A 14,998-nucleotide genomic window follows, 5' to 3' on the forward strand; every position below is an offset into this window, starting at 1 on the left:
GGCAGTTCTAATGTCAATCAGACATTGTAAGAAAAAATTAAAGATATGACAGTAATTGCTTTGCTGCAAAGTTAGCCATCTATAATAGTTTATAATAATATAAACTGGAAATAAGACAAAATTCAGCCATGACAAATTGTGTTGTATATGAAAAAATAATTAACTTGAAAATACATTATGATGCAACATTCTCAAACAGGTTACAAATGAGTAAGTATAATAGGAACTCAACTTTATTTTAAAGAATTTACCATGGTCTTAAAACAAACAGGTATTTAATATGTTTAAGATTTTATATTTTTGCTTAACTATATCTTAAAAGGTACATATAAAACATATTCAGACAGCTTAACCACAAGTGAAATACCTTAGAGCTACAGGAGGAAGCCCACCACTCTCATCTCCCATCAAATACCCCTGTCCCAGTCTCCTCTCCTTGCGGAAGCCTGTGTCAACAGCCAGGTTGTGTATGTCTGTACACATGTTCACTCACACACCAAACCGGAGAGCATCTACCCATATCCATAACCAATGGATATACTATATATACCCTATTTATTTCCTTTTGTTTACTTATTTTCATGAAAATGGAGTAATATAATTCCTCTTGACTTTCTTCTGCCAGTTAAGCCAAGGGCACAGCTCAGACAGATATGAAAAACGAAATGTGTATCTGGGCTGTATAACAACAGCTGTGTAAGAATGTGTGAAACACATATGCCCTGTCACTCAAAAGTTTCCTATTGGTTAATTCAGAATATTGGCAGACTACAAATTCTGTAAGCAATGCTACAATAAACACCCTATACACATATTCTTTTAACTTTTTTTTTTTTTTTTTATGTGTATGCATGTATTGCATGCATGTAGGTAAGTGCACCCGTGTCATCCAATGCCTGAGGAGGTCACAAGAGGCTGTCAGGACTGGAGTTATGGATAGTTGTTAGCTGCCATGTGGGTGCTGAGATTCAAACCCGGGTCTTCTGCAAGAACAACCAGTGTTCTTAACCTCTGAGCCATCTCTCCAGCCCCCCATACACATATTCTTACATTTGGATAGTTACTGGTAGGATGGAATCCCAAAACCGACCTTGATAACTATTTGTATCTATAATACATTATTATAAGTGTGTATGTATAGTTTTGTTAATTTTATTTACTTTTGTGTATGAGTGTCTTACTTGCATATATGTAAGAGCACACATGTGGTGCAAATGCCTGCAGAGGCCAGAACAGGGCATCAGATCCCTTGGAACTGGAGTTACATATGGTTGTTAGCTGCTATGTGGGTGCTGGGAACTGAACCTGTGGCCTTTGCCAAGAGCAGCCAGTGTTCTTAACCACTGGGCCATGTTTCCAGCCCCCTTGTTTTGTTTTGTTTTGTTTTTCAACAGGGCTGGCCTCAAACTCAACTCAATCCTCTTATCTCAGCCTCCCAAGTGCTGGGATGAATTACAAGCCCAGCTTATAAACACACATTTTTAATTAGTTGACATTGCTATACTACTCACCAGCAATGTATATACTATCATAGGTTCATGAACACGAATTTTGCCAATCTGGTAAATAATGCGGTTTCACTTAACATATGTTTTTTTTGTCGTTTTGAAACAGGTTCGCCCTGTAGCCCCAGCTGGCCTGGAACTCACTATACAGACCAGGCTGGCCCTGAACTCACAGAGATCCACTTGCCTCTGCCTCCCAAGTGCTGGGACTACAGCTGTGTGCCACCACACCTGGCCTCATTTATACTTTCTTACCTGTTATGGGAACTGGGGTTTTCACTGTCTATGGACTATTCCCATTTCTTCTGTGATTCGTAGCCTTTGCTTGCATTTCTATTGCTACCACATCAAGCAAACAAAAGATTTTTTTTCGTGAAGTCAGAATTTTAGCTCATAGCATAGTCAGGAATATATTCTAGAGGCTAAAGTGATGGCTCAGTGGTTAAGGGCACATACTGCCCTTGCAAAGGACCCAAGTTGGTACCCAGCACCCAAACTGGTTGGCTCACAGTCAACTGTAACTCTTAACTCCAAGGGACCCAACACCCTCTTCTGGAATCCGTGGGCACCTGCACTAACACATGAACATATCCCCACACCGGCACACACATACACACACAATTAAAAAGCCAGATATGGTGGTATGCAAATCCCAGCACTTGAAGGCTAAAACAGAAAGACAGCAAATTCAAGGCCATCCAGGGCTACATAGTAAATCCTAAAATCCAATAAATCCAATTACACTATTAATAGCAAATATAGAAAAATTTATATATAAGCTTAGGATTCAGAAACAACAAAGATAGGTATTTGATTACATCAAAGTAAAAGTTTTCTCTGCAGCCTATAAGATGCCTTAGGTAAAGTGCTTATCTCCCAAAACTGATGACTTGAGTTCAATCCCCAGATCCCATGGTGGAAGGAGAGAATCAACCCTAAAAAGGTGTCCTCTGACTACTATACACGTGCCAGCTCTCACACATTGCACACATGCACACAAGCACAACACGATAATAACAGAGAACATTTTTAAATGAGTAAGTTTTGGGCTAGAGAGATGACTCAGCAGTTAAGAGCATTGGCTAATTTTGCAGAGGACCCGGCACCTACCTGGTGGCCAACAACCATCCCAAACTCCAGTTCCAAGGAATCCAATGCCCTCTTCTGGCCTCTGAGGGCACTGAATGCACATGGTGCACCTACATACATGCAGCAACACTCATACATCAAAATAATAAAATATATTATTAAAAAATAAATGTTTTGTTTGTATTTTCTTTCATTTTTATTTTATTTATTATTTTTATTTTATTTCATGTGTATGAATGAATTGCCTACATGTATGTTTGTGCACCCATGTCATGCAATGTACTGAGGAGGACAGAAGAGGGCATCGAATCCCGTGGAACTGGAGTTACGGATGGTTGTTAGCCACCATGTGGGTGCTGGGAATCAAACCCGGGTCCTCTGCAAGAGCAGCCAGTGCTCTTAACTGCTAAGCCATCTCTCCAGCTCTTTTCTTACTTCCCATTCATGAACAAAAATTGCCATGAGAATTTTCTTTACTGAGGTTCACTGGGGGGGTGGTGAGTGAGGGTCTCACTATGCTGCCCTGGCTGGTCTGGAACTATGTAGACCAGGCTGGTCTCAAACTTGAAGTAATCTTCCTGCTTCTGCCTCCTAACCAAGTAATAGGATGACAGTCATGTAGTACTACTCCAGGCTTCTTCATGAAGGTTAAAAGGAAAAGCTATGAGCAGATAGTAAGAATGCTGTCACTATGCTAAAGCCCAACAGTAAAACATATAGTGTCTATAGTTCATAAAGTATAATAAAATGTACTCAAGAGGCTGAGGTACAAGCCAATGAATTGGGGGCTAATCTAGGCAACATAGCAAGACCCTATCTAAGACACAGAAAATATCAATGAATACACAGATCCTAATCTCACAGAGGCATCAAATCAAACAGACTCATCTTTATATACTGTTATTTCTACTAATCAGAGTTGTGACTGTCCCTACCCAGGCTCATATAAGCAAACTAAATAAACTCAGTGCATCACCAATAAAAACAAAAACAGACATGAAAGTAGAAAAGGGACCAGTTGGAAAGAGGTTCAGTGGGAAGGGGAGGGGGACAAGAGTTAATGTAAATATCATGAAAATATATACATGCATGAAATTGTCAAAATAATTTTTTTAAAGCTAGAAATGAATTCTGAATAACCAATTCCAATCTGTATTCTATTCACCAGGTATTATCTCCTCCAGGAATATATTTTTACTTTAATGTAGTCCATTTAAATATAGAACCTTGAACTGGAGAGATGGCTCAGCCGTTTAAGAGCACTGGCTGCTCTTGCAGAGGACCCGGGTTTGATTCCCAGCACCCACATGGCAGGCAACAACTGTTCGTAACTCCAGTTCCAGGGGCTCCGATGCCCTCTTCTGACTTTTGCAGGCACTGCATGACATGGGTGCACTCACACACATGCAGGCAATACACTTATACCCATAAAATAAAAATAAATAAAATATTTATAAATATAGAACCTTGTACTATGGACTCAGTCCCGGTGTCCCACTGATAACAGATATGTGGTGGTTATGACAGTAAAACCTCATGTGACTGACACATTTCCTATCATATACATACAATAAAACAGAAGCCAACTCACCCAAGTGAGGAAACAGATCCGTGTCCAGCTGATGCTTTTGGGTGCACAGTTTCACCAGTCTCTGCAATCGACTTATACAAGAGAAGTGTGGCGAGAAGGCGGTGGCTTTCATGAGGATGCGGTCAGTCCTGGGGAAGTCCATGACAGGAGCCTTGCTGGATGGCAGGAGGGGCAGAGGCCTCTTCTGGGAGGACTGCCTTGCTTGTGCTATAGTGTGTGTGGTGGGGGCCACTCCCTGCATTGGTAGGCTGGTGTTCTGAGGCTGAGGTGACTTGCAGACTGAACCCTGCGGTGGTGCTGGAGGTTTTAAAGTGGATAAAGGTGACAGGTGGGAGTGCTGCTGTGGAGGCTGCTGCTGCGGAGGTGCAGGAGGGGGACTAAAGTGCTCTTGCCGAACTTTTAAAATCTCTGTCTCTCTCTGGCGCTGCCGGTTCTGAGCCAACTTGCTCTGCAACTTCTTTCTCACAGTTGCCCCTTTCTTTAGGTCATCATCCTCCTCGTTGAAAGCAAAAGGGTCTTCTAACTCAGTTTCCAGGTAGTGGAGAGGGACCCTTGCTCCAGGTGGAGAGAGGGACATGCTATCCAGTCCGTTGGGCATCTTCAAGGCCAACGTAGGCACCGTCAGGCTAAAAGCCATGGTATCCATCTGGTGCCTGACCTTCACCTCATCTACTGGATCATTCTTTTTCTTCCTCTCTTTTTTCGGGATAAAGCCAAGTACCTGCAAGTGGCTGTTGCAGTACCTGCAAAGATGCACACACAGGAAAACATCCATTTTACATGTAAAGAGGAGACTATAAAGCCACATATTACAAAATGTGACTCCTAATACATTAAAACTTGGATGGCTATGCTGGATAGCTTTAGTGTCAACTTGACACACCTGGGTTGAGGGAGCCTCAATTGGGGAATTGCCTTCATTGGACTGGCCTATGGCCGTGTCTGAGGGGCATCTTCTTGATGAGTGATGTGGGAGGGCCCAGCCCACTGTGGGTGGTGCCACCCCTGGGCAGGTGGGCCTGTGTTGCATAAGAGAGCAGGCTGAGCAGGGGCCAGGGGAGCAAGCCAGTAAAGCAGCGTTCCTCCATGGCCTGTGCTCCAGCTCCTGCTTCCAGGTTCCTGCCCTGAGTTCCTACCTTGGGCTCCCTGATGAACTGCAACCTGGGAGATATAAGCTGAATAAATCCTTTCCTCCCCAAGTTGGTATTGGTCAGAGTATTTTGTCACAGCAATGAAGAACAAACTAGGACAATGGCCTAGGCCAGGTGGGTAGCACATGCCTATAATCCTAACGGGAGGTTAAGGTAGGAAGATTAGGAGTTCAAGGCCATCCTTGGCTATACTGTAAATTCAAGGCTAGCCTGGGATACATGAAACCATGTCTCTAAAAACTAAAAGAAAAAAAATGTATTGCCTGCTGGACAGCTGGTACACAGGCACGAAATGTCAGCACTTAGGAGACTGAGGCAGGAGAATCACAAGTTTAATTAAGATCAGCCTAGGCTACCTAGCAAGACCCTGTCTCAAAAAGCAGGCCAACCTAAACTCAATCCAAACAACAACAAAAATACCACTCTTACTACTCTCAAGCAATCCCAACTGAGGTCTATGTAATTTTGATAAGGCAAATATGTGAACTGCTAATGTGCAGAGAAGGCCAGAGAGAAGCAGGTTGGTCAGCTGGTAGATGGTCTTGGACAACAGCTTGGTGGGTCTCACAGAGCTTTATTCTCTATTCATCGCATACAAAATAACTATTGGAAGTCTGAAGATCATCTAAAATTCTTATGGAAAAAAATGGTTTGTTCCAATGTCACTTAAGTTTTCTGAAGATTCATTAAGATCTTAGATCATAACCCTGAAGAATGTCAAGTATCTACTGCATGCTACAGAGAGCAAGAGTAAGGGGGGTGGGCAGGGGAGGAAGTGGTTAACAGAATGAGTTTCTCAACAAGCAGAGATTAAGAACATGGACTATCTCCTCCAGCACTAAGATGAAGTAGGCACTGAAATAATGCCCTTTATACAGATAACTGTACTACATTTACAAAAGTAAATTTTCCCCAAACCATTTTCCATGTAGAAAGTGACAAGTTAAGACATGAACTACAATCAAAGCTCACAAAGACCCTCATTGGTCTTCAATAATGGGCAGGCTACTTTTGTAACTTAAATACTATGAAAGGACAGTCTCTGTACATGAGAAAATAAATACCTGCTATGCCAATTAACTGTACTGAAAACCTGTGGAGGGTTTGGGCAGTAGAATAGTCTTCTCCAAATCCCTGCTTCTCACACAGTTCCCACAGTATGTTAACAAGTATGCTATTAAAGCAGTATTCCATGCTTAAGTCAATTTGGAAAATTACAGCTTAACTAAAATTATATAATGGTTTTGTTGTTGCTTGTTTCTGTTGAAAAGTTTTCAGAGAATTATGTATAATAATGTGTATCATGGAGTTCCAAGAGGGAGATGTACTCATTTGTCAGTGTTTCCCAAAGTTATTTGAAGATGGAACCCACTACTGTGGGGAACAAGTGATATTTCCAGAGAGCACTGATTACAACTGGCAGCTCTGAGCTGGATTCATACATAGTTAACACAAAAGAGAGTCAAAAGATTGAGGGCAGCAAGGAGAGATGTATTGGAAATAACTAGTAAATAAGAAGTTTTAAAAATTAATAAAAAGTAAATGGGGAAGGGAGCAGGCTAGAGAGATGGCTCAGTAGTTAAGAGCACTGGCTGCTCTTGCAGAAGACCCAAGTTCAGTTTCCAGTACCCACATGGCAGCTAACAATTGTCTTTAACTCCAGTTCCAGAGGATCTTATGCCCTCCTCCTCTGGTCTCTACAGGCATTGCACTCACATGAACACCTAACATACATGCAGTCAAAACACTCATAAAGATAAATTTTTTTAAAAATTTTTTAAAGAATAAATGAGAGAGCTGGGTGTGGTGGCACACACCTTTAATTCCAGCACTTGGGAGGCAGAGGCAAGCAGATCTCTGTGAGTTCCAGGCCAGCCTGGTCTACATAGTGAGTTCCAGGCCAACTGGGGCTATAGGGAGGCCCTGCCTCAAAAAGACCAAATAATTAATTAGTTAATTAATTAATAAATGGCGAGAGAGATGACTCAGGTTCTTGCAAAGGACTCAGGTTCAATTCCCAGCATCCACATGGCAGCTAATAACTGTCTATAACTCCAGTTCCATGGGATCCAATACCCTCTTCTGACCTCTATGGGAACGCACAACACAGGTGCACTTGCATACATGTAAGCAATACACTCATACACATAAAATAAAAATAATAAAAAAAAATTGTTTTTAAATAAAAAATGGGGCTGGAGAGATGGCTCAGAGGTTAAGAGCACCAACTGCTCTTGCAGAAGACCCAGGTTCAGTTCCCAGCACCCACATAGCTGCTAACAACTGACCTTAACTCCAGTTCCAAGGGATTTGATGCCTTCTTCTGGCCTCCATGGGCATTGTAGGTACATGGTGCACTTACACACATGCAGGCAAGACATTCTATACTTAAGCTAAAAATAAATAAATCTGGCCCAGCGTGGTGGCTCACACCTTTAATCCCAGCATTTGGGAGGCAGAGGCAGGTGGATCTCTGTGAGTTCAAGGCCAGCCTGGTCTACATAGCAAATTCCAGGCCAGCTGAGACTACAGGGAGACCCTGCTTCAAAAACACCCCCCACCAAAAAAAAAATAAAAATAATTAAATAAATCAAAAACAAAAAGAAAAAAGAGTAAATGGCAGTGGATATGATGGTACACACCTGTAATCCCAAACGTTGGGAAGTGGAGGCAAGAGGATCCAAAGGATTCAAAGTCATCCTCTACTATGTATAGGGAGTTCAAGGTCAACTTGGGCTACTAGAGACCCAGGATCAAAACAAACAAGTAAATAGATAAATGGTAGCCAGACATGGTGGCACACTAATACAATTCCAGTTACTCAGCATACAAAGGCAGGAAGATGGCAAATTTGTGGACAAATTAGGCTACATAGTAATATTCTGTCTCAAAATAAAAAAGAGCTAGAAGGGTAGCTTATTGGAGAGCACTTGCCTCAAGTATGCAAGGCTGTGGGCTCAATATTCAATACAAGAAAAAAAAGTCTTCAGCAATTCATGAAAAGATTGATCTGTACTTATAAAAAAGCCTGTTCTAGCTGGGCGAGGTGGTGCACACCTTTAATCCCAGGCAGATCTTTATGAGTTCAAGGCCAGCTTGGTCTACATAGTGAATTCCAGGACAGCTGGGGCTACAGGGAGAACCTGTCTCAAAAAGAACACCCCCCCCCAAAAAAAAAGCCTGTTCTGGGGGCTGGTAAGATGGTTCAGCTGGTAAAGTCATTTGCTGGGCCCGACAAACTAAATTCAAACCCCAGAACCAACTCCTATAAGTTCTCTGAACTCCACACATGCATAGCCGTGGCATGTGTATAGGCCATACAATAATAAGAATGTAATTTAAGCCGGGCGTGGTGGTGCACGCCTTTAATCCCAGCAATTGGGAGGCAGAGGCAGGCGGTTCTCTGTGAGTTCAAGGCCAGCCTGGTCACACAGTGATTTCCAGGCTAGCTGGGGCTACAGGGAGACCCTGTCTCTCTCTCACAAACATACATACACACACACACACACACCCCACAAGCAAAAAACCAAAATTTTATATATAGGGGCTGGAGAGATGGTTCAGTGGTTAAGAGCACTTGCTCTTGCAGAGGACCCAGGTTTGTTCAGTTCCTAGCACCCACATGGCAGTTAACAACTGCCTGTAACCAGGGCCTCAAGAGGGCCTGACATGGGTAGATTTAAATAACATGCAAAAAACACTCATACACACAAAATATATACGTATGTATATTCATATTCCTAAGTGCAGGTGGCTCATATCTGTTATCTCAGGATTCAGGAGGCTGAGGCAGAATTACAAGTTCCAGACCAACCTAGGCACAGGGTAAATGAGGAAGAAAAAAAACAAAACCAAACCCTGATTCTCTTCAGAAAAATTCTTCCTAACTGGACTAGAACATTTACTTAGCAATGAACAACACTGAAAATAGGTATACAGAGCCAGCATGTTGGCGCACACCTTTAATCCTAGCACTTGGGAGGCAGAGGCAGGCAGATCTCTTGTGAGTTCAAGGCCAGCCTGGACTACATAGTAAGTTACAGGCTAGGAGGGGCTGGCTATAGGGAGACTCTGTCTCAAAAAGACCCAAAAAAAAAAAAAAAAAAAAGGAAAATATATATACAGGGCTGGAGAGGAAAATAGAAAATAGATATGCTGGGCTCAGTAGTTAAGAACACATACTGCTCTTCCAGAGGACCCAAATTCAATTTCCAGCACCACACCATGAGGCTCACAATCGCTTATTAACTCCCACTCAGAGGATCTAACACCACTGGCCTCCATGAATTCCCACATTCAGGTGCATATATCCACACATGGACACATACATACACATAATTAAAAATTAAAAAACAAAAATTTTTGAAATAGAATACAAACATAATTTCTATTCTATCTAGAAGGAATGACTGCTATTAGGTTCAAAGTTTCTTTGGGGAGGATGAAAGTGTTCTAAAATTAGATCATGGTGATGACTACTTAATCTGGCAAAATAGTGAAAAATACCAGATAGTAACCTTTATATGGATGAACTATATGGTATGGAATCATATCTTAATTAAGAATTTTTTTTTTTTTTTTTTTTGGTCTTTTTGAAACAGGGTCCTCCTGTAGCCCCAGCTGGCCTGGAAATCACTAGGTAGACCAGGCTGGCCTTGAACTCACAGAGATCCACCTGTCTCTGCCTCCCAAATGCTGAAATTAAAGGTGTATACCACAATGCCCGGCTTAATTAAGATGTTTTTAAAAAGAACATGCAGGGAACAAGAAAATTTCCTGGCAGATATGTACTATTAAAAATATATATAATTATAGTAAACTTGAATCTAAAACATTATATAAAATGACTTGATTTAATATAACCACTAGGAAACTAAGGCTATTAATGAGCCTCAGCTTCCCACCGTACAAGTAAATAAAAGATGAACTTTGCCAGTGCGTCCACCAAATACAGCAGTGCTCTATTACAAAGCAGTAGAAACCCATAAGGTAGCATTTAGCATTTATCACACACACCAGACAAGTTAGAAACTAAAAATTAAGAAGAGCCTGCCAGGCATGGTTGCACATGCTTGTAATCCCAGCCTCTGGGAGGCTGTAGTACTAGAAGGCCTCAAGTTTGAGGTCAACCTGGGCTACAGAATGATACCCTGTCTTAATAATAGCCATTGAAAAAAAGGAGGACCAGCAAGATGGCTCAGCAGGCAACGACCCTTGTCACCAAGCCTAAGGAACCGAATTCCATCCCTATAATTCACATAGTGGAAGGAAAAAAACTGAATTACATGAGTTCTCCTCTGACCTCCACAGGATGCACAATGGCACACAAATAAATGGAAATTTAAAATAAAGTATGTTTTAAAAGAAAAAGAAAAGAAGATTCCTCTACTGGGCATAGTGGTACAGACCTGAAAACCCAGCACTGGGAAGTGGAGCCAGGAAGGTCAGGAATTCAAGGCCATCCTCAGCTACTTAGTGAGCTCTAGGCTAGCCTGGGTTATCTAAGACCCTGTCTTACAAAAGGGGAGAGGGGAGGAAGTGGGGCAAGAAAGGCAGAGAGATGGCTCATTAAGTAAAGGCACTTGCCACCAAGTTTGATGACTGAGTTCAATCCTAGGAACCCATGGAATAGGAGAGACAGAGATTCATGTCCACCCAAAAAATAAATAAATACATGTAAAAATGAAAAGAAAAAGAAAAAAGATCATAAGAAAGATTGATTGGTTCTTCTAACTGATGACCAGCCAATTAACTGTCCTTTTTGTTTTAGGGTTTTGTTTTTGTTTTGGAGGTGTATGTGTGTGTGTGTGTGTGTGTGTGTGTGTGTACATGCTCGGATTTTCTTTTTTTTCATTTATCTTTATTTTATGTGTATGAGTGTATCACCTGCATGTATGTGAGTGCACCCATGTTATGCAATGCCACAGAGGTCAGAAGAGAACTTCGGATTCCCCTGGAACTGGAGTTAAGGACGGTTCATAGCCGTCATGTGGGTGCTGGGAATCGAACTCGGGTCCTCTGCAAAAGCAGCCAGTGCTCTTAACCACTGAGCCATCTCTCCAGCCCCCACGTGCTTGTTTTTTTTGAGATAAATTCTCACGCTATGGCTAAAATTCACTATGTAGCACAGGCTAACCTTGAACTTCCAGCAATCCCCCTGCCTCAGCCTTTAGAGCACTGGGACTACAGGAGTGTGAGCCACTGTACCTGGCTAACTTTGTCAGTTAAAACTTGTTTTCTAAAACAATAGATAAAATCATCTCAAATCTAAGTGCTCCAAGACTAATTGTACTAACAATAATTAGTATTTACTTTCAAGTGAATATTTTCTGTATAATATATAACTTTAACATTTAGACACAGGTTTCAACATATTGTTAAATTACTTCAACTTGTATTTCTTAGGACAACAATATTACTACCTCTTTCTGATTTTACTTAAACTGAATTGCAAATAACCCTACCAACAACAAAAATCCTTTGCATTCATTTTTTTTTTTCCATTCATATAGTCATGGAATAATTCTGAAAAAAAATGTGCAACTTAGGGGCTGGAGAGATAGCTCAGTGGTTAAAAACACTGACTATTCTTGCAGAGGACCCAGGTTCAAATCCCAGGACCCACACGGCAGCTAACAACTGTCTGTAACTCCAGTTCCAGGGGATCCTTCTGTCCTCCGTGGGAATTCACTGCACAACATGGGTGCACTTACCTACACGCAGGCAATACATGCATACACACAAAATAAAAATAATAATTTTTTTTAATTTTTAAAAAAATGTATAACTTAGTACTTGTTAAACCTAGCTTGTCTCAACATAGAAACATACAAATCCTTCCCCTTCTTGATCTGAAAAGAGGAAACTACTTCAAACACAAAGGTGAAGACAGATGTTTCAGAGAATTAATATTTTAAAGAAATTCAGGACTCTGTTCAGATCTTGCTGTTAAGACATACTTGCTTTAGGTCCAAAGGGAAAAGAGCCCAAGGTTGAGAGGTGCATCTGTGATACACCTAACAGCAAAATTATAGAGGTTCGTTTACAGTGGAGCTTCAAGTGAAAGTGACCCAAGCTTAGCAATTCTTTGCATTAAGAGGCAAAGGGTAATAAATGATCATTTTCAGTCTTTTAAAACTAACCAGACAGACACACTTAACCTAATATACGGTCCCTTTCACACCTGAGATTAAATTTTTATTCCTTGCCTCACTAAGCAGCTGTTTCTAATGTTCAGGTACTGTAATCTGAAGCCTTAAGTGCTCATTAGAAATTCTGAAAGAGTATCCCCAAATCACCACATTCTATGTATTCATTTTGGTTGGATCTCTACCTACACAAATTATTTATTTCACACTGAAAGAGAAAAATACTCACCGTGGGAAAAAAAAAAAAAAAAAAAAAAAGAAACACAAGAAACCATGACTCTTTTTCAGCCAATTTATGCAGGCAGCATTTGCTTACTTAAAGGAGCACGGACTAGGGGTGTGTGTATTTTGTAGGATAGAAGGTTCAAGTTTTCTACCTAAAGATAGGTAAGTATGCAAAACATTTGAAAAATAAGCATTCATATCTTCAGATTTCCAGAATATCAAAAAGAGTTCTGGAGAATTAAGGAAAAAGAAACATGAAAGACTATATGTAAAAGTATTACTTTTCCTAAGAATGTAAAGACAATGTATAACCCATTTTTTAAAAAATAACTTCATGTTTTTATAAATTCACAATTTTAGTGATAAAATCTATCCTTAAAGTGAAAAAACAATCTGAATTCATAATCCATTTGGAATGCTTTTTAAACAAAAATAGGCTAGACAAGAATGACAGCACTACTTAGACATTGTTAGGAAGCAAATCTTCTCAATGACTTGAATAATATTTCAAAATGTTTTTCAATTAGGTACATATGTTTTATACCTTTTTTTGTATATGCTGCTTTTAAAACCCAAATCTATATTGATTATAACACTTAACCAGTTCCTATCATTTCTCTCACTGGAAGATGGTAAGTGGGGAAAACAGCAGCTCCTTTGCATGGTCACAAACCAGCAAATGGTACCGAAATTTCAAGCAGCAATTTTCAGGGGAAAAAAAAATTTTTTTTTTTTTTTTTTTGGTCTTTTTGAGACAAGGTCTCCCTATAGCCCCAGCTGTCCTGGAACTCACTATGTAGACTAGGCTGGCCTTGAACTAACAGAGAGCCACCTGCCTCTGCCTCCTGAGTGCTGGGATTAAAGGCGTGTACCACCATGCCCAACCACAGGGAAAATTTTTAAAAAGAAAAAATTCTAGAAGTCTATGAAATGAATAAAAGAATAAAACACCGAAATATACTTTTTAAATAACTCCTAAAATTTACTACTCCACTGAAATGAAACTGCCATCCCTTGTCCCCAGATGCATTCCAAAGTTTACTCAGAACAAACAGTCCAGGACTCAATGTGTTAATTCCCCACTTAGAGTCAGAGAATCAAAGAAAGGCAAGGAAAGGATCCAAGCCTACTAGGGAAAGCAGGGGCGGCTCTTACCTACGATCCTCGGATTTGGGAATGGGGTTGGTACAGCGTTGGCTGTTGTACTTGGCCACATATTCACATTGCTTGAAGGGGGCAGTCTTGTCTTCCAGAACGTGTCTGATACAGAAAGCGTAGCCGTTGAGTCGCCGCTGCTTGCACAGTTTGGGGCTATATGAGCACAAGGGCTTATTGTCAACCTCAGAGAAGTGTATATGTTTCCCTTCATACATCACGTGACTCTATTCCTTGTGAACATCAGCTAAAAGGCCACCACAAAAACAAAGAAACCCAAATGATAAACAAATCAGAAGAGCGCAAGGCAGATTCAAGTTGAGAATTTCACTGAGGAACTTCTGGCCTCTCTGCCATACCTGATTTTAAATCTTCTGTACCGCAGCACTGTGAAGAGAACCCCAAGGATACCACAATTTGGAACGCTGCTCAATCAAGAGGAAGTAGATCGTCTACAAAAATATCAAAGGCCTTGTTAACAAACAGAAATCAGCAAAGCCAGTTCACCAGAACACAAGGTATTCAATGTCACCCTTCCTACTGTGGTAGACTCATAATCTAATATCCCAGTGATGAGATCCAAGAGAAAAAAGGGGGCTTTTACAAACTGGATCTGGCCTGGTGTGGTGGCGCACGCCTTTAATCCCAGCACTCAGAAGGCAGAGGCAGGTGGATCTCTGTGAGTTCGAGGCCAGCCTGGTCTACATAGCAAGTTCCATGCCAGCTGGGGCTAGAGTGAGACCTTGTCTCAAAAAGACCGAAGGAAAAAAAAAAAAAGCTGAACCCAATCACACGCACTCTCTACATGCTGTGACGAGCTCTTCCACAATGTGAATGTTACAGTATGAAGCTGTTAGCATTACTACTGGTGTGGCCACTGATCCCAGCACTTGGGAGGTAGGAGGATCAGGAACTCAAGGTCACCCTCCACACTACGTCTGAGCCAGCCAGGGATATATGAGACTCTGCCTCAATATTCAAAAAACTGAAACAATAACAACAAAAAAACAATTCTAGTGGCTGGAGAAATGATTGCTTTTACAGAGGACCAGGGTTTGCTTCCCAGCACCCACATGGTGGCTAGCAGCCATCTGTAACTCTGGTTCCAGGGGATCCTACACCCTCTAGGCATTG

General features: G+C 41.1%; 1 protein-coding gene across 4 annotated transcripts in view; it reads right to left on the bottom strand.

Annotated features, from left to right (window-relative positions):
* Ino80d (INO80 complex subunit D) overlaps window positions 1-14,998 on the bottom strand; it is a 72,992-nt gene that overhangs the window by 40,270 nt on the left and 17,724 nt on the right. For 3 of the 4 annotated variants that reach the window (XM_008846176.3, XM_017801396.2, XM_029569929.1), the window contains exons 4-6: window positions 14,224-14,316; window positions 13,865-14,111; window positions 4,186-4,928 (exon numbers count right to left, since the gene is read on the bottom strand). In XM_008846176.3, coding sequence (XP_008844398.1) covers window positions 4,186-4,928; window positions 13,865-14,082 — 961 coding nt within the window. In that variant the 5' untranslated portion in view covers window positions 14,083-14,111; window positions 14,224-14,316. The remainder of the gene's footprint in view (window positions 1-4,185; window positions 4,929-13,864; window positions 14,112-14,223; window positions 14,317-14,998) is intronic. The other variant, XM_029569930.1, reaches the window with a different exon arrangement.

This window comes from Nannospalax galili, unplaced genomic scaffold (assembly GCF_000622305.1).
Source record: "Nannospalax galili isolate Female #2095 unplaced genomic scaffold, S.galili_v1.0 scaffold281, whole genome shotgun sequence".
NCBI lineage: Eukaryota > Metazoa > Chordata > Mammalia > Rodentia > Spalacidae > Nannospalax > Nannospalax galili.